At 31.1% G+C, this 23,759-nt stretch overlaps 2 protein-coding genes, 1 non-coding gene and 1 pseudogene across 6 annotated transcripts; 1 reads left to right on the plus strand and 3 right to left on the minus strand.

The window, feature by feature from the left end:
• Positions 1 to 1,665: 1,665 nt before the first annotated feature.
• On the minus strand, positions 1,666 to 7,710 carry LOC124831885 (uncharacterized). 3 transcript variants are annotated; one of them, XM_088114943.1, is made up of 8 exons: positions 7,527 to 7,710; positions 6,148 to 6,187; positions 5,957 to 6,040; positions 5,138 to 5,303; positions 4,203 to 4,476; positions 3,867 to 4,040; positions 2,217 to 2,269; positions 1,666 to 1,768 (listed from the first exon to the last, which is right to left on the minus strand). In XM_088114943.1, the coding sequence occupies exons 1-8, from the start codon at positions 7,581 to 7,583 to the stop codon at positions 1,681 to 1,683; spliced, it is 936 nt and encodes a 311-aa protein (XP_087971069.1). In that variant the 5' UTR covers positions 7,584 to 7,710; the 3' UTR covers positions 1,666 to 1,680. The 3 variants fall into 3 exon arrangements, with proteins under 3 accessions (XP_087971069.1, XP_087971071.1, XP_087971070.1); XM_088114945.1 differs by lacking the exons at positions 1,666 to 1,768; positions 2,217 to 2,269 and adding an exon at positions 3,432 to 3,689 and having other exon boundaries at positions 7,527 to 7,709; XM_088114944.1 differs by lacking the exons at positions 1,666 to 1,768; positions 2,217 to 2,269 and having other exon boundaries at positions 3,432 to 4,040; positions 7,527 to 7,708.
• Positions 7,711 to 8,308: 598 nt separating this feature from the next.
• On the minus strand, positions 8,309 to 8,382 carry TRNAV-CAC (transfer RNA valine (anticodon CAC)). Its single transcript has one exon. It is a non-coding gene; the product is annotated as a tRNA-Val (tRNA).
• A 5,897-nt stretch (positions 8,383 to 14,279) lies between these two features.
• LOC124831883 (protein DA1-related 2-like) lies at positions 14,280 to 19,539 on the plus strand. Of its 2 annotated transcripts, none has more exons than XM_047305976.2 (12): positions 14,280 to 14,681; positions 15,050 to 15,210; positions 16,655 to 16,742; positions 16,829 to 16,949; positions 17,120 to 17,255; positions 17,447 to 17,530; positions 17,925 to 18,044; positions 18,159 to 18,371; positions 18,451 to 18,513; positions 18,628 to 18,743; positions 18,881 to 18,939; positions 19,029 to 19,539. In XM_047305976.2, exons 1-12 carry the CDS (start codon positions 14,633 to 14,635, stop codon positions 19,352 to 19,354), a joined length of 1,536 nt encoding a protein of 511 aa, XP_047161932.1. In that variant the 5' UTR covers positions 14,280 to 14,632; the 3' UTR covers positions 19,355 to 19,539. The 2 variants fall into 2 exon arrangements, with proteins under 2 accessions (XP_047161932.1, XP_047161933.1); XM_047305977.2 differs by having other exon boundaries at positions 14,294 to 14,681; positions 15,053 to 15,210.
• Positions 19,540 to 20,690: 1,151 nt separating this feature from the next.
• On the minus strand, positions 20,691 to 23,111 carry LOC124831881 (protein NRT1/ PTR FAMILY 5.6-like; annotated as a pseudogene).
• Positions 23,112 to 23,759: the final 648 nt, after the last annotated feature.

Consider the following 23,759-nt stretch of genomic DNA (forward strand, 5'->3'; position numbering starts at 1 on the left):
AAGTGTTGTTAGAGATCCGTTCCTTTTATTTTATAATAAAATTAATATAGTCAGAGGTAGAATTTTTCTGCTTACTGAATGTGTATAGATATTTAAATTTTAAAGAATAAAAATAGCGAAGACAATATTTTTTAAAATTTTAAAATAAAATGTACAATTTTAAAATTATAGAATGTATTTATATATATTTAAATGCAAAAGAAAATTAATCTCATAAGAGGATGTCATGTTTCTGTCAAAAAGTACAGCGAAAATAGACTACTCTTAAATGTGGTCTTCAACATGTCATGCACGTCCATTGTCCAATGCAAAATTCTGAAAATTTCGAATAATTTTATTTTTATGTATTTTAATTCAACTCTTTGTTTACACAGCTTTAATATAAATTTATTATATTATCATGTTTTTTTTAATAAATAATACATGCATTAGAATTAAATATCAGTTAATATTGTTAACCTAGTAAGGTTTGGAGATAACTCACCAATAAAATCAAATAAAAGATTAACATTTGAAAAGTTTAGTAAGAGGTGAATCCGAGACAATTTTATGGAAGCCATGGTTTCAGTTAAGGAAAGTATTTATGAATGAAAAGAATATTTAAATTTTTTAAATTGTTTCTCCTTCTACAAATATACATCTTAAAATTGAATTTTATTTTAATAATTCTCAAACTTTATCCCATTTGCAGATACACCTCTTAAAGTTTTAATTTATTTTAATTAGAACTTAAACAATAAGAATATTTTGTAGTAAAAAATATATTCCTCAAGTAAACGGGTTGGGAGATTTGAGATCCGTGTTGTGTGTTGCGGTGGTCCCAGCTGCCAATTCCTAATCCACTTACACTTTTTAGTTGGTATTTTAATACACCACAATTATTAATCTACCAAATTAATAAATATTATTAATGTACCATGTTCTCACCACCTCCAACATGGCAACTAAGTACCAATTCATTATTTATATTTTTTTTATTCATTCATATAGTTATGTATGTCCATGGAATTTTGTTTAAAATGAAAATTTGAACATAAACTCAAATAAATCAAATTCTTAAAAAAAAATTCAATTAAAATTTAAATAAAGTTACATTCTAAAATATAAATTGTGGTCTATTTGCATTGTTATGCATTGAGGAAGCCATATGTGACTAGGAGAAATTATCTTGCAGAACTTAAGGTTCCAGATTTTATTCTCTTTGGATCAGAAAAGTGTCTTATCCTTATGGCCGTCAATTCCTGCACCCAATTTATTTCTTTTGCACCTCCCTAAATATTTTTAATATTCATTCTACCTTGAGTAGAAACCCTAATTTTCGAATCTAAAAATATCTTCTGCCTAATTTGAAAAATATTAAAATTAAGAAGGTTTAAGACTTTTATTATATTTTTAATGATAGGTATGTTTGGAAAGTATAACTTTTATGGAGGTGCAAGAAGAAAAACAGGAAGGTGCGGGAAGTAGCACCCTTGAAATCCACTTGACGAAGGACGATTTGGGTCACTTCTATGTTTTATTTGTGTACAATTGAAGAAGGGTGTTACTCCCTCCACCCCCACACGTCTCTTCCTCCACCTCCCCAATTTTCTAAAATGCCAATTATATCCTTCTAAAATGACAATTATATCCTCAAAAGTTAAAATTTTTTATTTTTATTATTTTAATATTTTAATTTATTTAAAACTTCTGATTTACTTCCCTCTGCACCTCTTCCTCTCTTCCATTTTCGTTTACCTTTCTCTCTTCCGTTAAGCTTCTTCTCCACCTATAACAAATTCATATTTTAACAAATTCATATTTTAACAAAATTATTACGTTTAAAAACTAACCATATATAACATTTAAAATTATAAATTTAAATATAAATTACTGTAAATAAAATAAACAAATAAAATAAAAACGAAACGTAAAAGGAACACTGCCTCTGGACGGATGACATCCTTCAACGGATGTCAACATCCGTTGAAGGCAAAACGGATGTCGACATCCGTTTTGCCTTAAACGGATGTCGACATCCGTTTTGCCTTCAACGGATGTTGACATCCGTTGAAGGATGTCATCCGTCCATAGGCAGTGTTCCTTTTACGTTTCGTTTTTATTTTACTACGTTTTGCGGCTCATGCAAGGATTATAGGCTTGGATATTAAAAGGATTATTGGAAGTATGGGAAGGATTTAGGGTTTAGGATTATTGGAAGGATTATGACTACGTACCTGGAGAGGAACCACGACAAGGACACTACACCATAAACGCACTGCACCACGTACTGCACCGAGAACAAGAAGAAGATTGTTTGATAATTCTTTTCACGATCACCAAGCTTTGTAGAAAAATATTTTACTCATACAAGAAACTACGTAGGTTATCAGTGAAATATGTTATAAATGAATAAAATTAAAAAACAACAATTTTAAAAATAAAATTTTACTGAGGGGCAAAATAGTAAAGGAAAGGTGGAGGAAGGGGCAAAATAGTAAAGGGAAGGTGGAGGAAGAGATGTGTGGGGGTGGAGGGAGCAACACCCATTGAAGAATTGTTTCCAAAATACTTTTTCAAGAATTAAAAAAAATAAGAAAGTAACCTATATTAAAGGTAATTTACAAAAAATCACAAATATAACTTCTCTAGATTCTTATTTCAACTTGAATAAATTAATTTCAATCTATAAGAAACTTTATTTTATATCATTTTATTTATATTCCACTTATAGAAAACTTTCCGGAGAAAATCGTGAAAAGAGAATCTATCACAGTAATAAATAAAATGATTTAGATTTCTAAAACTTAAATAAATTAATATCGCTAAAAAAATAACTTTAATTTCATTAAGTCTAAAAAAATACATAAATAAAATCATAGTCGAGTAATCCAGACGGGTACAGATTAAAAAAACATATACGAAGGAATCCGACCAACCTAGCATATTTTACTATGATGCAGTCTGCCCTATTTGGTAAACTTTTTTTCTCTTTCTTCCTTGTTCACAGTTCATTCTCCAATTTTTTTGTCAAAAACTTCCTTTTACACTATCTTTCTATTATTGATGATACAATGCAAAACTATAAATTCAAAGGCAAAAGTTACATAAACCAAACCAACTCCTCATGTCCAAAACACTATAAAACCTAATCAAGAAACACCACAGTCAAATTAATAGAAAAGTAAATATCACACTAAACACCACAAGAACTCATGTCCCAAAAACTAAAGGTGATAGCTATTTGAAAGTTTTCAAAATAACATGGTTATTGTCAAGAATATACATAGTTGATTAATGTACATAATATTTTTACAGTACATGATTAATATAAATGTCACATTAATTTGTTATATTTACAAAAATATAATCAATCATGAACCAAGTTCCCCAGCTAGATTCTTTTGAGCTGGAGTCTCATTTTCACATCCTATTCATATAAACCTGACAACTGAACCTAAACTGCTTATAAAATTTATACAAGCTGCAGATCATATTGAATTGCTTTAGTCATAATATCACGAATCTGTACATCCTAGATTCTAATTAAGATATGTAACAGTAAGACATATCATTTTCAGCTCCACTAAAGTGTTGAAATGAGAGATCTGGTAATTACAAAAAAAAATGAAAGGAGCTGAAATCCGATAATTACAAAAAACATGAAAGGAGCTCAGATGTCGAGAACAACCAAATCAGAACCTTGTAACCTTGCAATCATCAATAAACCAAAATTACAAAAACCATATCTGTTGCAGATAATTCTACCCAACGTTTTAAACAGAGTTAGCCAGTAGCGTGGGTCGGTGTGGTGTGGGTAACAATGACAGTGATTTGGATTTTATTCTTCATTACTGCAATGCTTAAAGTTATGCAAAGAAACGGACCTTGATGAAGACAGCCAAAGCTATTTGCAAGAAAAATGCAGCAATTACAGCCACCGAAACATCATTTCCGTCTATAAAAGACCTTAGGTTCAAGGCAACAAAGCTAGCTGAAGCAACGCCTGTAAGGATTATTATGATCCAACGAAGAATTCCAACCGGAACAAGCAATAGAAACTGAAAAAATTCACGAGTAGTGTTAGATATGTTGGAGAGTGTGTTGCTAGTATTCCTCATCTCATGTTCTATGAACTGTTGCGAAATGAAACTACACAATATTGTAATGAGCATACTAACATTGATAAAATAATATACCATACTTGGAAAATCAAAACTTACAGAGGACATAATGAAAATGGTGAGGGAATACCCCCACATGCACCAGAACCGAATAAGGTTAGCATTTGAACCCATATACTGAAGGAAAAAGTAGTATGCCAACGGGACCACTATAACATAACCATAGATACACCACGCAGCCGCATTTACGAAGCTGACATCAAAGCTCCAAGAAGTAGTGTTATCCACATGTTTCTGCGTAAGGTATGTGGCAATATTTCCAAGTAAGGCAAGTACAAAAACCAATGTTGTTGAGATCCATATTAGCCCGTATCTGTAATAAAGTAAAAGTAATTATTAGAAAATTAATACGAACCATTGTATAGGCTAAATTAATTATTTTAACCCAAAAAGGAAAAAAAAAAAGAATGCAAATATTGCCTAGCTCCACCATATCTGCCTTCATGTTCTCCCCACATATTTGAAGAACCGAAATTTCATTAATTTTTCCCCAAAATTGCTATATGAAATTGAGTAGAATTATTTCAATAACTGCTTCCATTATGGTGGGGGGAAATTGCAAGAAGGAATATTAGACAGTTATGCACTTCTGCTTTTGAGCTAGGATGCTGAAAAATTATCAGGTAAAAGTTCTTATGTCATTACTTGACACATTCCATGCACCCTAAGCGTGCATAAAAAACACGTTATGCACCATCTATTTCGCTCACATTGCTTTAATTTTCTGAAATTCTGGTTAAGAAGTGAACAATTTGAATGGGTGCACAGGAAAAATGCACCAAAATGGAGACAAAAAAAGGTGGCAGAAGCAAAAAGGCCATTTTTTTCTCCTACAAATTTTATTGGGAGAGTTCAGTTGTCAACTATAGTTTTTCACTTTTTCTCCAAGAATCAGAAATCCACATTTAATACAATAGGTATCTCTATTTTGATTATTGAAAAGAAAGAAAAATGGGATTAAAAGAATAACTCACAAATCAGGATTAGCATCTATCTTGTTAAAAAAATCTCCGCCAACTGGATTCAAGGAACTCATCAATCTGTTTACAACAGCATCCGTGTCCACGTTAAAATATTGCGTGTAGGATGAGACACTAAAGATTCTCCGCCAGTAGCTTGTTGATTGTTGCCCAAATGCTTCTACAAAGACGAACAATATCAATGAATGACATTAGAATAACATCAATTCACAATAAAATTTAAAATGAACCAACAGCAATTTTTCTTGCATCAGACTGTTGAATTTAGACGGTGAGATTGAGAGAAAGAGAGAATAGAACCATTTAGAGATGATTTAAGGAATAGGAAAGTTTTAGAATTCTTGTCCTATTCTTGTCCTACGGTATATTGGCTAGAACTACAGTACGTAATGCGACTTCCTAGACACTGCTGCCCATGAAATTGTTTTTACCATGTGATAGTATGGTAGCATGATATAGCAACAACACTTTTAACACAGACTATAAAATCAAATATCAGCCAGCAGAATGAATCATCTCTCGGTCAAAACATGCAACTGAAACCAAATGTGTGCTTCAAGAAAACAAATCATATTTGCAACAATGATAAATAATATTCAATTATTAGTTAAAATCATAAACAAAATATTATTTGAAAGATCTAACTCAATCGGTTCACATAGCTCATTGTCTGAAATAACTAAAACTAAACAAAGTAAAAAGACTCTCTGCAATAAGTCATAAATCCATCACCAAAGTATTCTGAAGATGTGCAAATCCAAAATGTGACGCGTATAAAGTATACATACTTCACCTAAAAGTTTGATGACATACCAGTTGGAGTTCCAGAAATTTGATATCCATGTCCTTTGTCAACCCCATTGGTAAGGGGGAATGTTTGCATGCTTGCATAAGGGACTGCAAGAAATGTCACAGACCACCTTTTTAGTCTACTGAAACTTTTAACAACAGAGAATATCACACATCTCAACATAGGAAAAAAAGGCAATCCTACTAATTCATACCGTTATGAGCTGTGCTACTCTTTTCATCGGCTATGACAGCCTGAACAGCAATACAGAAAACAAGAACCATAATCAATATCATAGATTTTCTATTAACTATCAAACAAAAATACTAGTATTATTGCCACATGAGATTTTGTTGAGTGTCAACGTGTTTCAGTTCGGGCCTTACATCTTCTCTTCTCTTCTCTTAGCTTCTGTTTAGTTTTTATGGTTTTTTCTATTTTTTAAAGGCCAGTCAAGAGAGTAATCAATTTACACATGAACAGGTATATCAGATTATGAAAATCATTGAAGAAACCAAAATTGATACAGAACCTAAGGTGAATAACTTCATTGGTGATTCTTCTGCTGAGAACACTGTTAAAGGTAAGAAAAATAATAACTCTTGGATCGTAGATACAGTAGCAACTGATCATTTTCCTTTCTGTATGCCTAATTTCATATCTTTCCGTAAAATTAAACCTATAAGAATTAAGATGCCCAAAGGATCATATGTTATTGACCATTATGATGGAACCATGCAATTACTTGAGTAATTTCCTTTGTATAATGTATTGTACATACCTGATTTTGATTTTAATCTAGTTTCTGTACAAAGGATTATACAATCCCATAACTGCAATATGTTTACTATATTTTAATCCTCTGTTCATCAAGCTGCTATATGTTTACTAATCCTCTTGAAGAGCCTTCAAAGCTGCTATTTCCAAGCTCGGATTAATGGATAAATATACTCATGAGCTTGTGGGGGGGTGTTGAGTGTCCACGTGTTTCAGTTCGCGCCTTACATCTTCTCTTCTCTTAGCTTCTGTTTAGTTTTTACGGTTTTTTCCTGTTTTTTCCTGTTTAGTCACGTGTCATCTATACAATTCTTCATTTCTCAGTCATCTTGTGCATGTTTGTTTCTCTTGCTTACACGTTTTCTGTTTATGCATGTATCTTGATCTGGTTTAATCCTTTACCTTCTTCATCTTCTCGTTAGCACCATTTACAGTGTGTATATCATGATCCCAGAAACTCAATAGGTTTTTCCTTTTTCTCAAATAAATTAGTTAAGAGACACTGCGTGTTTGGGTAATCGATCTGAATAATCTCTATTCCAAAACTGTTGCCTGTATCAAGATTTTTTTTTAACATGTAGTACATGCAAACCTGAACAGAGACTTTGTTCAAGTTATCCAAACTCAAATTTCATTCAAACGTAATTCGGAGAATTCTAATGCCTATTAAGTTATCAGCATCGTTTAAGAATTTCCTGAATACTTGCCTTATAATCTGAACCACAGGTAAAAAATAAGCAAGCAAGTAATTATAGTTTTGTTCCCAGCTTAGTAAGAAATTAAAAAAAAAAAAGAAAAGAGTGAGCGGAGACTCACGGGAACAGAACCGAGCAAATGGCTGGTGTTGCTTATGGTGTAAGATTCGCCCTCCATCGAACGTAAGCTGAAAAGTACGAGTCAGAGAGACATTACGAACTGGGAATGCTTCCGAGTTAACGGGAAATCCCTAGATTGCTGAACCTCTGATTATGTTACTTACATCACTGGAATGCTTTTGGTCAATTCATTACTTCGCCCAAAGAAAACTACAATTTTGGGCCCCAAAAACGTCATCAGCCCAGTAGTACTGAACATATAAAAAAGGGCTCTTCTTTATGCATCCATCCCGCACCTCCAAACTTTTCCTTTTTTTCCATTTTACCCTCTTCACAATAACAAATTAGATAATAATATGAGAGAACTAACTGGATAAAAAATATGGGAGATGTAATTCTAGATAATTTTTTTTAGAGCTGTAGTTGTTGAATTTTAGAATCAGATATACAACTAAGCGTACTAAATTTCTAAATTTGATGAACACTCACAAAAACTGAATTTCATAATCTAATACTAAAAAATTTGACACTTAACTATATTTCAAAATTTGATAAACATAAAAATCTATAAATAATATTTCAAAATCCAATAAAAAAAGTTAAACATAATAAGATTTCAAAATTCAATAAAAAAATTACATATGACCATATTTTAAAATCTAATAAAAAATTTACATATAATAAAATTTAATGAAATATAAAAGTTGATTACGTGTACTCTTAGGTTCCAAAATTGTGAACTAGCATGAAAGCACCTATAAAAGTAATAAAAACACAAAATTATGTCTGAGCCCGGGTTCGAACCGGGGACCTCTAGTGTGTGAGACTAGCGTGATAACCAACTACACCACCCAGACAAGTTCTGGTATACGACCTTATAGCCACATGTATTTAAAGAATACTTGTTTACAGTTTGTCTTACTTACTTACTCATAAAAATCGCAAAATCTAGTGGAGTGGATTCATTTCTCTAAAAGCCACTAAAATAGTACTTAATAAGTGATATTATTATGGAAATGCCTAACTATTGGAAACTATAGTTGACATTTGAGAAGACACAACATGTTACGATTTACTCTTGCAACAATATTTCTTCTGTACAGGTGAGTACACTATTGATATCTTACCTAATAATTTTCGGACCACTTCATTTTATCACTTGAAAAACAAGAAGAACAAAAGTTTGTTTTGGATTCTATTCTTTTTCTTTTTCAAAATTTTCATCTTATCGTTGTACTTTCAAACTGATAAATTTAGTTGTCTAACTTTTTAAAATATATAATTTTAATATTTTCTGTAATGACTTGTTATCTTCCCGAAGTTAATTAAAAAACTAAATTCTCATATATTTTTAAGTTTAAGGGCTACTTAATCATTTATAAAAGTATATAAATCAAAAACCATTTTTTGTTAATAAAGAGATAAATATTTGTATTTAACTGAAAAAATATATATTCAATGAATTGATGTTGCCATTAATGTGAAGTATAAAATGGTACAATCTAGCATTTTATGTATTGAGATTATGGTATAATCTAAGAGAAGAGGAATATTCGTGCAATAGAGAGAAGACAAATAAAAACTAGGAGAGAAAAAAAATGATAGATTAACCTTTATTCGTGTCTCTTCACGAAAGTTGAAAGAGCAATGAAGAAGTTGAGAAAGTTTTACTGATATATAGCAATGTAATTGGATACACCTAAACGAAATGTCCAAAATCAAGGATGAGATTATTATTGACAATCCTTCGTCAACACCTTTTGAAGAAAGTGTAACAACACTTAATTAGTGATAATGTACTGAAATATTGGAATACTAAATTTAACATAAATAAATAAATTTATATATATAATAGTAATCATCCGTATATGGTTCAAATTTTCAATTCTCACTAGACACCTCATGCAAAAAAAGCAAATTTGAGCATTTCTATTCATTTTTAGTTATGCTAAAGAAATAAAAGTTTCAAAATAATTTTATGAATTTGTGGTAAAACATAAATTATAGGTACTGAATGAGTCATAGTAAAGGAAAATGACAGCAGTTATTTTCGTTTATAAGCAGCGATTCCGCAACCGAGGCATATACAGGCGAGACAAAAAAAACAGATTTTTTGTCTCGATTCTGAAACGAGGCAAAAATGTGTGTTTTTTTGCCTCGATTCAAATCCAATCGAGGCAGTAAAGGGTTTTTTTCTTCTTTTTTTGTGTTTTTTTTTGTTTTCATTATTCGCTAGGTCAATTGTTGGCCCTTGACTGCAATCCATCAATGTCCACCGCTCCATCTCACACCACCATAATCAAAGATTCCCAATTGTGAAGAATAAAGAACGAGGACGGTGCACTCCCACCACCACCTGTAGAGAATCGATCAAACACCATCATTCTTGCAGAGAATCAATCAAACATAAAAAACCCAATCGAAATCAGAAAAAAGGGAGGGAAGGAATCTTCCTCCTTCATTGCGAATCAGAACAGTGAGAAGAACAAGAACAAGAACGGCCACCGTGCCCTTGCGCCCCCATCGTGTCTTCGCACGCCCCCGCCATGTCATTGTCGCGCCTCTGTTGCGCCATTGATGATCCATCTGTCGCGCCTCCATTGGAACAGAGAAGAGGAAGGAAGCCTCCCCCTCGCCAACGTGAAAGAAAATGGGAGAACAGAGAGGAGCGACACAGCTTCTGTTTGAAAATGTCTCTGTTTGCGAAATTTAACCCTAAACACATGTTATGACCTCAGTTATTTTTTTAACCGAGGTAATAAGAGTCTACTACGACCTCGGTTTTATAAAGAATCGATGCCTAAACCCTCTCAAAAAATTAAAAAAAAAAAATTTCAGCTATTTTATACTTCGGTTCTTTAAACAACCGAGGTAATATACCTTTGCGATAATTACAAAAATGTCACCACGCTAGTTTTAGGCATCAGCTCTTTTTGAACCGAGACATATACATTTGGGATAATTACAAAAATGCCACCACACCATTTTTTGCTTCGGTCACAACTAAACCGATGTGGAATGCACGAGTTAAAATCTTTTTTTTTACTAGTGAGTTAATTTCAACTTTTTTAATAAATTAAAGTTAATTTTTCTGCTAGACTCATTTATTAAATGAGTATAGTGAATAAGTAAATTTTTTCATAAATTAAATTTAAATTTGGTCTACTTACTTGTATAGGAGAGAGTGTGAACCTCACTCATTAAAATATAATTATAAAGTTAAAATGCGTTTAATCCGTAAACTATCTTTAAGTTTGAATCCTTATTAAGAGTTTATTCCCTTTTAACAGTGACTTCATAAAAAACTAATAATATTTTGTAAAACAAAAATATCTTTAAATTTGAAAATAACATTGTTTAACTTCCTACATCTTCCTAAGCTACTTTTGTTAATCTTTTAAATGTCGGTTAAGGTTGTGACATTAATTATTTTGAAAAATAAAACTGCTTTATTAAAGTTATTATTTGTTTTTTCATTGATTTTTTATGCTAATTTTTTCTTTTTACTTTTTACTTTTAAGGATACAATTAAAACGATTATAATGAATACTGCTTTGAACTTTAAATTTATAAATGGTAACTTTGGTTGCAAGCACGTGATGATCTAACCTTTTTCAAGGTCTCACGTGAGGCATATTATATGAAAATAATTTTTTCACCTTAATATATATATATATATATATATGTGTGTGTGTGTGTGTGTTTTTGATTTGATAGCTTCGGTATATAAAGCTTTAAGCTTCCATGTCTCTGTAATAACGATCAAAAAGTTTATTTAGTAAGCTCAAACACATGGTTAAAGACAACATAATCAAGATGAAACATGTGCTTCAGCCTATTCTAAAAGAACATCATGAATGTTTTTTTCTTCTCATATGATTGATTATTATGTTTGTATCTACATGTCGAATGAGATACTGCTTTAAGAATTGTTCAAACATCAAGAAAAACCATTGGTTAAACTTTTTTTTTTGTTATAAAGAGAAAAGGTTATTGAAAGCTATAAACACATCCTGATACTATTGTATAGGTATGGCATGCGTAGACAATTAGAAAAAAAAAACTAAAAATTACATAGTTACACAACTAATTAATTAATCACTTTAGTCCAAAGACTTATATTAATTAGTCATTTTGGAGCAAAGTGATTAAGTTTTTAATTAATCATAACTATATGGCCTTTGGATAAATGTGACCGAAAGTAAAAGTTAGCACTGCCCAATTGTTGGAGAAACAGATCCAGCTATATAAAAGAATTGAAGGAAGAAGAGAACATGGACATGCATGGTTGTAAGATGCTTTTCTTAGTACTGTTTACTTTTGAAACTTCTAGTTTTCAGCGCCTCTTCTATAAATTTACAATCATCGTCACCTTTCTAATGGCTCAGAAGGCTTTTTCAACTTTCTTTAACTTTTCTTTCGTGCTTTTTCAGTTTAATTATCTCATTCAAATACGGTGACTTAAAAGATATTAAAATGGTTTTCTTTTTCAGGCAAATGTTATATTATACAAATATTCTTTTTTAAAAAAAAAAAACTCAAAAACATAAAGAGTGTTGGTATAGAAATAGATCACTAAAATTGCATATATCAATTTGAGAATTACTTTAACTTTAATTTATAATTACATCAATTTAATAAAAAATATTGTACTGATTTAATTAAAGTCGTTTAATATTTAAAAAAAATTAAGATATCATATTTCTTTATCATAATCAAATGATAATTTTTTTTAATAGTTATGAAGACCTTTTAATGATAAAAAAAAGGTATCTTTATAATGTTTTCCTTTTATATTTTTTTTAAGTTATAAATTGAAGATGATATAACTTTTTTTAGGTTGAATAAAACAAAATCTACACTGACAAGTTGCAATATTACAGCGCTGTGTTGTGTGTGAAATGAGAGAGCATGATGCTTGTCGTGTCAATTACAAGATATACAGAAAAAAAAGGTTTGTTTTGATATAAGGAATAATATATTGGATAAGCATTTTTTATTCGCAGCTTAGAAATGGAATTTTAAAAAATGGAGGGCAGTTGTCAACACGCAATAACTATTTATAGATATTAATCTCCCAACCTTCATTATTCTAAAATTGTTCTTCAAGTAACAACTATTCATTTACAAATTTCTTACTTTATAGTGAATACTTCACACAATTTCTCTCATACTTTTGTTTCATTTCCACAATAAACTTTTTATTGACTTCTGAAGAAATACAAATTACTCATCTTAATTCATATTGACTTTATATATATTAATTGGTGTTGACTATGATCTAAGGAAATATTAAATTAATATAGCTACACTTTGATTGTTCGGTGAAATCAATATATTCTATGAAACACATATACCTTTGGATTTTTTTCATGTATATTATATCAATGAAAAATATGATTAATTAAATCTTAAGTACATCATAAATTTATTGAAACTAAACATTGTTATATTTTTTAATTGAGTTTGTTATTTAAATTTCTTTTTGTTAATTTTGTGATGTAATTATTATCTTGTTCAATTCCTATTATTTATTTATCTTATAAACTTGATTAATATAAAATAATATTGTTAATATTAGTGATTTTTATTATTTTCATTAAAATTAAATAAAATAGACAATTATTTTCTTCTTATAACTAATGATGCGAAAGCTATTAAAAATCATAATGACGTAGTTATCATTTTTTTAAATAGAACAATAAAAGTAATTTTTTGATTATTTTACATTAACCACAATATTATTTTATATTAATATAAATAAAATTAATAAAAATGTATATATATAAAATAATTACAAAATCGTAAAATAAATTATTTATTAATAGTTATGATTATTTTTATTATTTTATTGGTAATTAATTATGAAATCAGAAAGTAATATCATTTAATATCATTCAATAGTTTGATCCTTACTTTATTTTTTTATTTTTCTAAAATTTAGAATTGTTGTTCTTAATTTTTTTTTTGTTAAATGAATGATTTTTTTTCATATCTATAATAAATATTTAACTTTTAACCATTTTAAAATATGAAAAAAAATTGAATTTTAGATGACTATATGCAATATTTAATTAAGAATGTAGATCTTTTTAAAGTATTACATACTAACATGTAATATAAATCCTAAGAAATGTTATTGGAGATAATTAGTAAGGTAAAAAATGTCAAATAATATTATGATCAAAGCAATTTTTTTTTCTTAAGGTAAACTATTGTTAAAATTAATATATGAATAAAACATTTTACCAAAATTCCCTTGTACTAAAACTGACTTTAACCTGAAAAAAAAATTGTTTTAGTTGTTTATTTTTAAATTATGATATGTTAATAATTTTTTTAATAACATTTTAACAATAAAAAATTATGTGTTATTATTTTATTGATTTATGTATTTAGAACGGTTATGAAAAAAATCGTGAAAGTTGCTTAAAAAAACATTTTTCTTACTTTTATTTTTGATTTTGATTGCAGGAAGAAAGTGAGAATCGATTGGTGATGAGCAATGACATTATTCTTCTGCCATATATCTTGTACAGCTGTGAACTAGCTCAGGAAAAGACCCTACAAATAAACAGTTGACCATTTGCGAACAAAAGAACAATGAAACTCTGTTTCGATTCAACTCACTCACTGTCTGTCTCTGTCACAACTCTTACCCGCCAAAATGCTCCCCACAAAAGGTCATAAAGAGAAAAACTTTCATCTTCAACTCCACAGCATTCCTGCAAGTGCAAGTGTAAATGCAAACACAACACAACCTCTTTCTCTTTCCTTTCTCTCTCTCCAGATATATTCTAGTTTGATTCTCAACAAACAATCCACCGTTACTTAATAATATTCTCCCATTCTTCAAGAACATATCTTTCTGCATTTGTCTACTTTCTCTTCATTGCTTTCCAAGCCAAGAATCTCTCTCTCTGCCACTTCCTCATAGATTCCTCTCCCTCTCTTTCGGCCACTATTAACGATCTCTAATCAACCTTCTTTTTCATCTCCTCTCCCCTTTCTCCTCTCTTTCTCCTTTTCATCTTTCATCCTTCCTTTTCCCTCTTCTTCTTCTTCTTCTTCTTCTTCTCATCCAACCACAATAATCTATACATACACATGGCTCCTCCCTCAGATATCAACCATCTTTCTCACCCTTGCATATACGGTATTTTATTTTTCTTTCTTTTCTTCCTTATTCTCAAAAAACAAAACACCTTCTTCTGCATAACACTTGCCATCATCACGTCCAACACAAAATAGATTTTGCAAATTTCAGAATAGCCACGTCAAACTATTTTTTCAACTTTCAAGTTAATTTTTTGGTTGATGTTGATTTTACTAAATGGGTATGGACGGTTGTACTTGTTCTGAAAAAAGAAAACATTTTTTACTTTGCACGAGTCCAGGAGTTGTGTGAAGTGTGTAATAAGATATAATCGAGTCGACGGACCAAATTCGATTTGTACTGTAATTTAGTGATTCTAAATTCTATCTGAAACTTTTTGTTGTTGTTGTTGTAATTTTGGTGTGAAGCAGGGGACTTTGTTTCTTCGTACTCAGAGAGAAAGTCTGGTTTTATGAAATGGTTTGGCAAGATTTTCAAAATTGGGTCAAATAGAGGAAGGGGTGGTGGTCGTCATCTAGAGCAACCTGAAGAGGAAAACATGGCTTGGTCAGCTCCATCTAGATCACGGGTAAACAAAAAGCATTGATGTTCTGTTTTTTTATCTGATACTCTGTTTTTTTCCAAGGATTTCTATATCAATTGTTGTTATTTGTTTGTTCCTGTCGAATTATTGCTGTGCTCAAAATTAAATAAAACAAGCTACTTCTAGGCCGAATCAAGACGAATTAATTGTCATCATTCATATTTTTTTTTGACAGAGGACTACTTCTTAACCGGACTTTAGAAACTTAGTAAATCCAAGGATTAATTTTTGACTTTCCAATTGAGAATGGTTTCACTCAAAATATTCATAACTCAATTGTTTCATCTTAGTCCTGATTTGTAAACTGACATCCATTCCTTTTTGGTACAAAACAACAATGATGTCAGGAATCAAAGTGATAATTTTGTAAAGTCAAGACCTGCAACTTTTTACCTTTACAATTTTAGGAACAAAATGGGGTTTCACTCAAAGTCAATCATCATAACATAAGTACTAGAAAGTTGACGTCTTTTGTCTTGTTTTTGTTGATTAGACATCTTCCTGTTCTTATGAAGTTGAATTGAGTCTTGTAACTTGGGGCTACAGCTTAAAGCACACAGTGACTTTTACACTTTTTTCTTTCAATCCTTTTTTGTTAAGCAATGTTGACTTATATCTTATTTGTGCACTACATAATTTTCTGAAGCCTGCTTCTTATGTTTAGGTTATTTTCTACTATTGTGTATAATCTCATTGTTATAAAAAAACATTACCAATATCTTCAGACAGGAGACTTTATAGTTTTAAGGAAATTAAAATAAATTAACCTTGAATTGCTTTCAATTTAAATTACTTTGTTTCTATATATTTTATTTAATCAAAACGCTTTCAATTTATTTCATTTTAATTTCTTTGTTAGAACATTGTCATTATATACACAAATTTATTTTTACATTAAAATTATTTAATATTTTAGAATATTGTTTAACCATGCTTTTAATCAATGTCAGTTGAGATTATTTTTCAATACATTACCGACAAAAGTCTAAAAGTTTTATTATGAAGAATTATTAGTTTTTATAAAGAATTATTAGTTATTATTTTCACACTTTTTTTAAAAAATTTAAACCATTTTTATAACTTTTAAGAAAATTAAATTCACAACTTTTTCTATCATTTGTTTTAACTTTATCGATAAACCCCACCTTATATTTTTTTCTTTAAATTTAAAAGTTGATGAGTTGGGTGGAGAAAAATGATAAAAAAAAATGTGTAAAAAATACATAAAATTAAAAACATTTAAAATATTTCAACAATAAATATTTCAAAATTCTTCTATAAAAGTAATTATCTTCTCAAGGCCTTTTGAATGTTTACGACGAGGGTTCATGACTGGATATGCTATGAGTTTTTCTGGTTCTTCTAATAAACATATGTTGAATAGTGTGATTATGGAAGTAGTATTGGATAATATTCTTGATGTGATTAGGATGACCGTGCTAGATCTCGGAAAGAGAAAGAAGATTTGGACCATGCAATTGCACTTTCTTTAGGCGAAAATTTTAAGAGACCAACGGGTAGGTGCTAAAATTTGAAAAATGCACTTTCTCCGTGACCATCGTCATGTAATTAAACTTTTGTTGTTGTTGTTGTTGATGATAAGGGTATAGATGGCGAACAGGAGCAAGAATTGATGAAGATTATGCAAAGGCTCTTCAGGATCGCATGTTCTCTTCTGCTCATCCTCCATATGCCCCTGTACCCGCTTATCCCCATGGATATGGGTAATTTTTCTCTCTCTCGTAACTCAAATATGTTGCCCACACGTCAAAATTACTTCATATCTCTCTAGCTGTTTATGTTTTTAGCATAAATTTGAACAAATTGTTTGATTTTGATTTCATTATTATGATTCTAACACATTACGAATTTATTGACACCTGGTAATGTACAGCATCGCGTCGCATAGCAGAATATGTGGAGGGTGCAACCAAGAGATTTATGGCGATTGTTTAGGAGTCGGTCACAGTTATTTTCATCCAGACTGCTTTCGGTGTCACTCTTGTCGTTACCCCATTACTGAGCGTGAGGTAGTTTGATCCTCTTAGGATTAAGATGAATCTGATATCATCTATACATATATTACAGTACTTATCTTCAATATTTTCCCACAATAAATTCATGTTGTTTACTCTTTACAATTTATGCCAATGAAAGTATTATTTTTAACTCTTCTCTTTTATTCGTATCTTACTTCCTTTTTTTTTTCTGTTGATCCAAGTTTTCTTTGTCAGGGAAGTATCCGTACCACAAGTCCTGTTTCAAGGAATTGACCCACCCTAGATGCGAAGTTTGCTATCAATTTGTAAGATTATCCTTCCACTGTCTTTGCTTATTCCTATTTTTCTGCTTTTGTTACTCCTAGTTTTTTTTCAAAAGGCTCATTAAATTTCAGCCAATTTCATATGCAAATGGTACAATTAGTCTACTTGTGACATTTGAAATAATTTTAATTACAGCATCACTAATATCGCTATATCCTATTCATTATGAATATTTAGAAGATTGCGGAAATTCTGTTATGGAATTAGGCTTTTGTTGTTGTTGCGAAAATTCTTTCTATTAATAAATTTGATTATTTATCAGAGGACTAGCCTAGTAAAAAGATCATATCCTCTGTGTCTGTTACTATTGATTTGTAATCTTTAGGGTTAGACAAAAGCAATATTAATGATTGTGGTATTTTATTTCACTTTCAGATACCAATAAATGCTGCTGGTTTGATTGAGTATAGGTGCCACCCCTATTGGAACCAAAAGTATTGCCCATCTCATGAGCATGACAATACAGCTCGGTGCAGTAGTTGTGAAAGATTGGAGGTACTAACATATAAAATTCTAACTTTTTTCATAAAAATGGAAGTAATATATTTTTTTCACAAAGCATCTCCACTTTCTGATCTTTTATTTTCTTTTTGAATTATCTTCTTGAAGTCTCGGAATGAAAGATACTGTAGATTAGAAGACGGAAGGATTTTGTGCTTTGAGTGCATGGAATCTGCTATAAGCGACACTGGTGAATGTCAGCCTCTTTATCATGCTATCAGAGACTATTACGAAGGAATGAACATGAAAATAGATCAACAAATCCCAATGCTTCTTGTTGAGAGACAAGCACTTAATGATGCCATTGTTGGAGAGAAGAATGTAATGAATCGTCCACTGATTCATCTTTCAGCTTTAGAATTTATTCAATTCCTCTAAACTCTTTATTGGCTTTTACCAGGGTTTCCATCACCTGCCAGAAACAAGGGGCTTGTGCCTTTCAGAAGAGCAAACTGTCACAAGCGTATATTATTTTCTTATTTTTTTGCTTGTTTAACGAAACGTAGCCTTCATGAACCAACTTCAAAAGTACCCGTCAAGTATTTCAATTAATTTATGATATATTGTGTTGTTTCAGGTGCAAAGACGGCCAAGAATTGGAGGTCATAGATTGATAGGGATGAGATCTCAACCTCAAAAGCTGATTAGAAAATGTGAAGTCACAGCTATTCTTGTTCTCTATGGCCTTCCAAGGTAAGTAGCATTTAAATACTATAATATAATATAGTACCAAGCCCCTCAAGGGCCAAAAATAGACCATGTGAATGTGATTGGATGGGCCAAAACCCAAAAGAACAAACATATTCTATGAAATTTTTTACTGGTTGCAGGTTACTCACAGGTGCTATACTTGCCCATGAGCTGATGCATGCTTGGTTACGCCTTAAAGGTGATAATGGTGTTCTTATAATTGTATTGAACTGCACATTTTGCCCGATTTCTTATCTCACTTCACTTTGCCTTGAACTAATTAAGCAGGTTACCATAATCTTAGTCCTGAAGTAGAGGAAGGTATTTGTCAGGTCCTCTCTTACATGTGGCTTGAGGCAGAGGTGATGTCATGTTCTAGAACCATGCCATCAACATCATCAGCTTCTTCTTCCTCCTCCTTCTCCCACTCATCAAAGAAAGGTGCAAAATCTCACGTTGAACATAAATTGGGTGAGTTTTTCATGAACCAGATTGCCAATGATTCTTCCCCAGCTTATGGTGGTGGCTTTAGAGCGGCCAATGAAGCTGTGAATAAATATGGTTTACGTTGCACTCTGGAGCATATTCGTTTGACTGGTAATTTCCCAGTGTGATAAGAACCCGTTCACATAGGAATTTGGAACTAGAGTTTGGTGTTGTAATATCGGTTCACATATGAGACAAGGTTGGACATCATTCTTCCTGTTATTTCATACCCCAGGGGGAATGTGGTGTCTCTATGTAAGGATATCCATGTCCAAGCCCAATAATATTATGCATGCCTTGTTTTAATTTATTATTTTTACTGGAAATAATTATATTAACAATTACAGATATCTTTTTACAGAAATATATAGTCTCTAAAAAATAATTATATTACTACAAAAAACTCTCAACTAGTTAAATCTCAACTTAGAATATGTTTAATATTTATAAATATAAAATGTAACAAGCGGGTTCAAATTGTACTTTCGATTGCCTTAATTCAATTTCTTTTTATAAATTATTTCTAAAATCATACACTTTTTTTAAAAATAGTTATGTACCATAAAAGAATTTTTTTAACTTAATAAATAATAATGCGCTTAACATACCATAATATTTATAGTACTTAAAATATCATAAAGCATATCTTAGTTCTAGGTTTTTTAATTTAGCGGTTTAATCATATATAATAATTATAGTACTACAGTATTATTTCAAGAGGTCAAGTTAATATGATATCCTATATATATATATTATCTTTTAAGTATTTAGCTATATTTTTTTTCATCCTTATATTTTTTTTTCTTATTTTTTTACGAAATTTATTTTATATTTACAAAATCTATTCATGTTTTTAAAGTATTTTTTTATCATATTATTATTTTTTTATACAGTTATATTTAAATCCTAAATTATCAATTTTAATGAACCAATTTATGAAAACTTACTTTTGTAGTTTTTCCAAAAATTTGTTTTCTTTTGAACTGCACACAAACTAATCTAATCAAAAAATGTGTTTTATTCATATTTATTTTACTAAAAGTCTTAAGAACATCTGTCGAACCAAATTATATATATATATATATATATATATATATATATATATATATATATATAATTTTTAGTAAAACATCAATAATATCAAATCAATTCATATAAGAACGTAAGATTTGTTTTAATGAAAACAGTTTCTACTGCTTAACTTGTTAAACTTTAAATCTAACAATAATCTCCCTTTTTATATGAAAATGACTTTTGACAAAAAGTATTTTTTAACTAAAATCAAAGGAAATTTTTTTTCTACACTCATCTGTTATTGCATAGATATACTTAAACAATATGCTACAACGCAAATTGAACAATAAATATTGAGCAATAAATCAAAGTTCAGATACATATACCTAAGGGAATACCATATTACATAATCTTATTGGATTAAGTAGAAAATAGAGCATCTGGGTGCTCTTAAGATGCCATTATCTCCACCACATCACTGTTACCATCAATTTCCATTTTTCCTCTGCACAGTCTTATAAGTATACCTTTTTGCCAAAAATATAAAGAGACACAAATTTAGAGCATTTATGATGGCCAACAACCAATAAAACAAATCTAGACGGCTTGAATTTATATCCTTTGCAATCCAACTTTTGCCATTCTTCCCCGTTACATTGTCCACAATTATTATCAGAAAGCTGCTTAAGAAGTATCCTACTCCAAACACACTCAGATATAAAGCTATTCCCAAGCTTCTCATCGAGTCAGGAACTTGGTCATAGAAATACTCTTGTAAACCAACTATCGAAAGTGTTTCTCCTCCAATTCCAATCATCAAGTATTGGGGTACCAACCACAACACACTCATAGTCTCATGCTTTCTTCCCCCTTCTGTCACAACTTCATGTCCAACCATTCTTAATCTCTTTCTTTCTACCAAGGCAGCAACAACCATGATTATGAGTAACAATGTTAAGCCTATGCCAATCCTCCTTAGGATGCTGATGCCTCTTTCGTTACCTGTGACTTTCCTCAGAACTGGCACAATAATCTTATCATATGTTGGGACAGATATCATAGTGCAAATAGCGGTAACAGACACCATGGAAGCTGCTGGGATTTTGAAATTGTGACCTATATTTAAGTTCATAGCAGCTGCTTGTTTGACAAACAGTGTCTGGCTCTGAGCTATGCATACACCTATTATTAATGTAGTTAACCATATGGGAACAACATTCACAATAAGCTTTGTCTCCTCCACTCTTGTCACTGTTGCCAATCTCCATGGATTCTCTTTCTCCTCTGTATCTTCAACTATTGCAGCTTTGTCAAGAAACCTATTCATTCATTCAATTCATTAGTATCAGTATTAATCAGCGTTAATAGGTGCAGTGAACTCTATAACCTATTTATAAAATACAAACTTTTAAACCAAAAGGAGTCATGCTCTGTATATCTAATAAGATGCATGTTCGATCCATACCTAAGTCTGCTGGTATGGCTTAGAAGCCTTCCTTGGGAATTCTCCGACTTTGGGATTTCATGCAATAAAGCAGGATTTAGAGGACAAAACAAATTCCTTTTCCTAATGGCTGCAATCAGGACCTGAAGAATTTGCATTAAAGGGTTTCCTTCTGTTCTCCTGTACCTATAAAAAGGCATCCCCATATAGAAAACAATGATAGTTAAAGCCATACAGATAGTGAGAATGAGAAAAGCAACTCCCCAGCTAACAAAGTCCTGAACATAGGCAACCATTGTTGCCCCAAACACCATTCCAGAGCACAGTGTAAAAGACCACCAGTTGAAGAAAGACATCTTCTTCTTTCGTTCTTCAAGGTGATCGTCATCAAATTGATCAGCACCAAAGCTTTGTAAGGACGGTCTGAATCCTCCAGTACCCAAGGCGATGCAGTAAAGGGCTAGGAAGAAAACCACTTCATGAACCTTCCTTGTTCGATCACATATCTCATTGTTGCATGGTTTTAGACTTGGAATGAGCTGAGACATAGTCAGCAGGCTTATTCCCTGGCTTGACAGACACAACAATAGATGAGTTATGTCAAAAAGAACTCGCTCGTTGCATGTAATATTGATTGAGAAAATAAAAATATACCTTGAGGTGTACGAGGGAAGAAAAGATAATCATATGAAATCGACCTGTGTAGGCATCAGAAACAAATCCCCCAATCAGAGGCATCAATGTTGTTGCTCCTAACCAGTAGTTTACGTTCTTGGTCGCTGTTTTTAGGTCTTCATGCATCACTTGGGTCAAGTACATGATAAGATTGCTGGATATCCCAAAGTAGCACATCCTTTCACTAAACTCAATTACTGACTCAAATAAACATGTATATCACATATTTGAGCTAATTATGCTCGTAATAAACATATTTATCACAACTTTTTGCATTGTTAAGTTTCAGTTCAGCTATAATTTATGTTAACACCCTGTTACTAAACCCAGGTTGCTGAAGTTGACCTTTCAACAATGATCTGAATCTTCCTAGACTTGTTATTTGACATGGCTTAACACACTCTTTTTAATTAACAGTATTTGATGAGAATTAGTGCGAGTATAGACAGGTAGCTACGAACTAAGTGATGAAATAAAATGACAATTTTCTTTAACAATTGTTGCAACTTGTAGGACTGTAATGCAAAAGGAGAAATCAATCAATATAAAAGAAAAAGTCAATTGAAAACACTAGTTTATCAGGTGAAAAAGCTTAAATCTTTAACTCTCTTACCGAGGACAAAAAGAGCAGCTTTCCATGCACCGGTGGAAGAACGTAGAGGAACTCTGTTCTTATAATCCACAGATGCATCATGCACCCATTTCTCATCTTCATTTTCATCTCTCTTTCTCTTCTCAATCTCCTGCTCCATTAACTTTGTTTTCAAATCAAAGAAAACTCATCAAGAGCCTTCTGCACCGGTTGGTATATTGAAACATAACGTTTTCTTTAAAGTCATTTTAACTAAAAAATATTATAAATTAAAATGATTTTTTGAACACTTGTCCACACACACACAAAAAATTATATATGTTGGAGTAACCTTTGATTTCAATGTACGTACACTCGCACATTATATATTACATGTGGCTTTGTAATTTGTAAGGGGCCAGAATGAGTAAGCAGTAGCTGTGGTGTAGTGTGGTTATTCTTACAAGTTCAATTCCTTATATATATAGCCACTTTTGCACCGTTGAATTAAAATATCGTGGTTTGATTTACAAGAAATCTCCCATTTTCTTCTTCCAGATTGAAATAAAATCATTTTAATATATGTACAGAATCTGAGATATTGAAACAGAACCCTCAAGTAAGAAATTAGATATCTTAGGAACAAACTTTTCACAAATAATTCCTTTTTAGTCAAAATTTATTTTAAAACTAGAAAATCACAATTAATGAACATGGTGTATTAGTACTCTTTGTCTTCAATTCACTCAGCCTTGTCTGCTTTGTCCTCAATCCGCTCAGCGGATTCCTTCGATCAACAACTTTTGTTTTCAAGAAATGGGCTGTGATA

Source organism: Vigna umbellata, chromosome 5, assembly GCF_029865625.1.
Source record: "Vigna umbellata cultivar VRB3 chromosome 5, Vumbellata_1.0, whole genome shotgun sequence".
NCBI lineage: Eukaryota > Viridiplantae > Streptophyta > Magnoliopsida > Fabales > Fabaceae > Vigna > Vigna umbellata.

What these genes read in the sequence shown, in the direction of transcription:
- LOC124831885 (XM_088114943.1), bottom strand. Translation starts at nt 7,583, where the DNA reads ATGGAGGGCGAATCTTACACCATAAGCAACACCAGCCATTTGCTCGGT. An exon ending in CCATTTTCATTATGTCCTCT is followed by an intron (nt 4,041 to 4,202) that starts GTAAGTTTTGAT and finishes GAATTTTTTCAG; the next exon opens with TTTCTATTGCTTGTTCCGGT. An exon ending in TTGTCGTGGTTCCTCTCCAG is followed by an intron (nt 1,769 to 2,216) that starts GTACGTAGTCAT and finishes AATTTGTTATAG; the next exon opens with GTGGAGAAGAAGCTTAACGG.
- LOC124831883 (XM_047305976.2), top strand. Translation starts at nt 14,633, where the DNA reads ATGGCTCCTCCCTCAGATATCAACCATCTTTCTCACCCTTGCATATAC. An exon ending in TTCTCACCCTTGCATATACG is followed by an intron (nt 14,682 to 15,049) that starts GTATTTTATTTT and finishes TTTGGTGTGAAG; the next exon opens with CAGGGGACTTTGTTTCTTCG. An exon ending in GTAGTTGTGAAAGATTGGAG is followed by an intron (nt 18,045 to 18,158) that starts GTACTAACATAT and finishes ATCTTCTTGAAG; the next exon opens with TCTCGGAATGAAAGATACTG.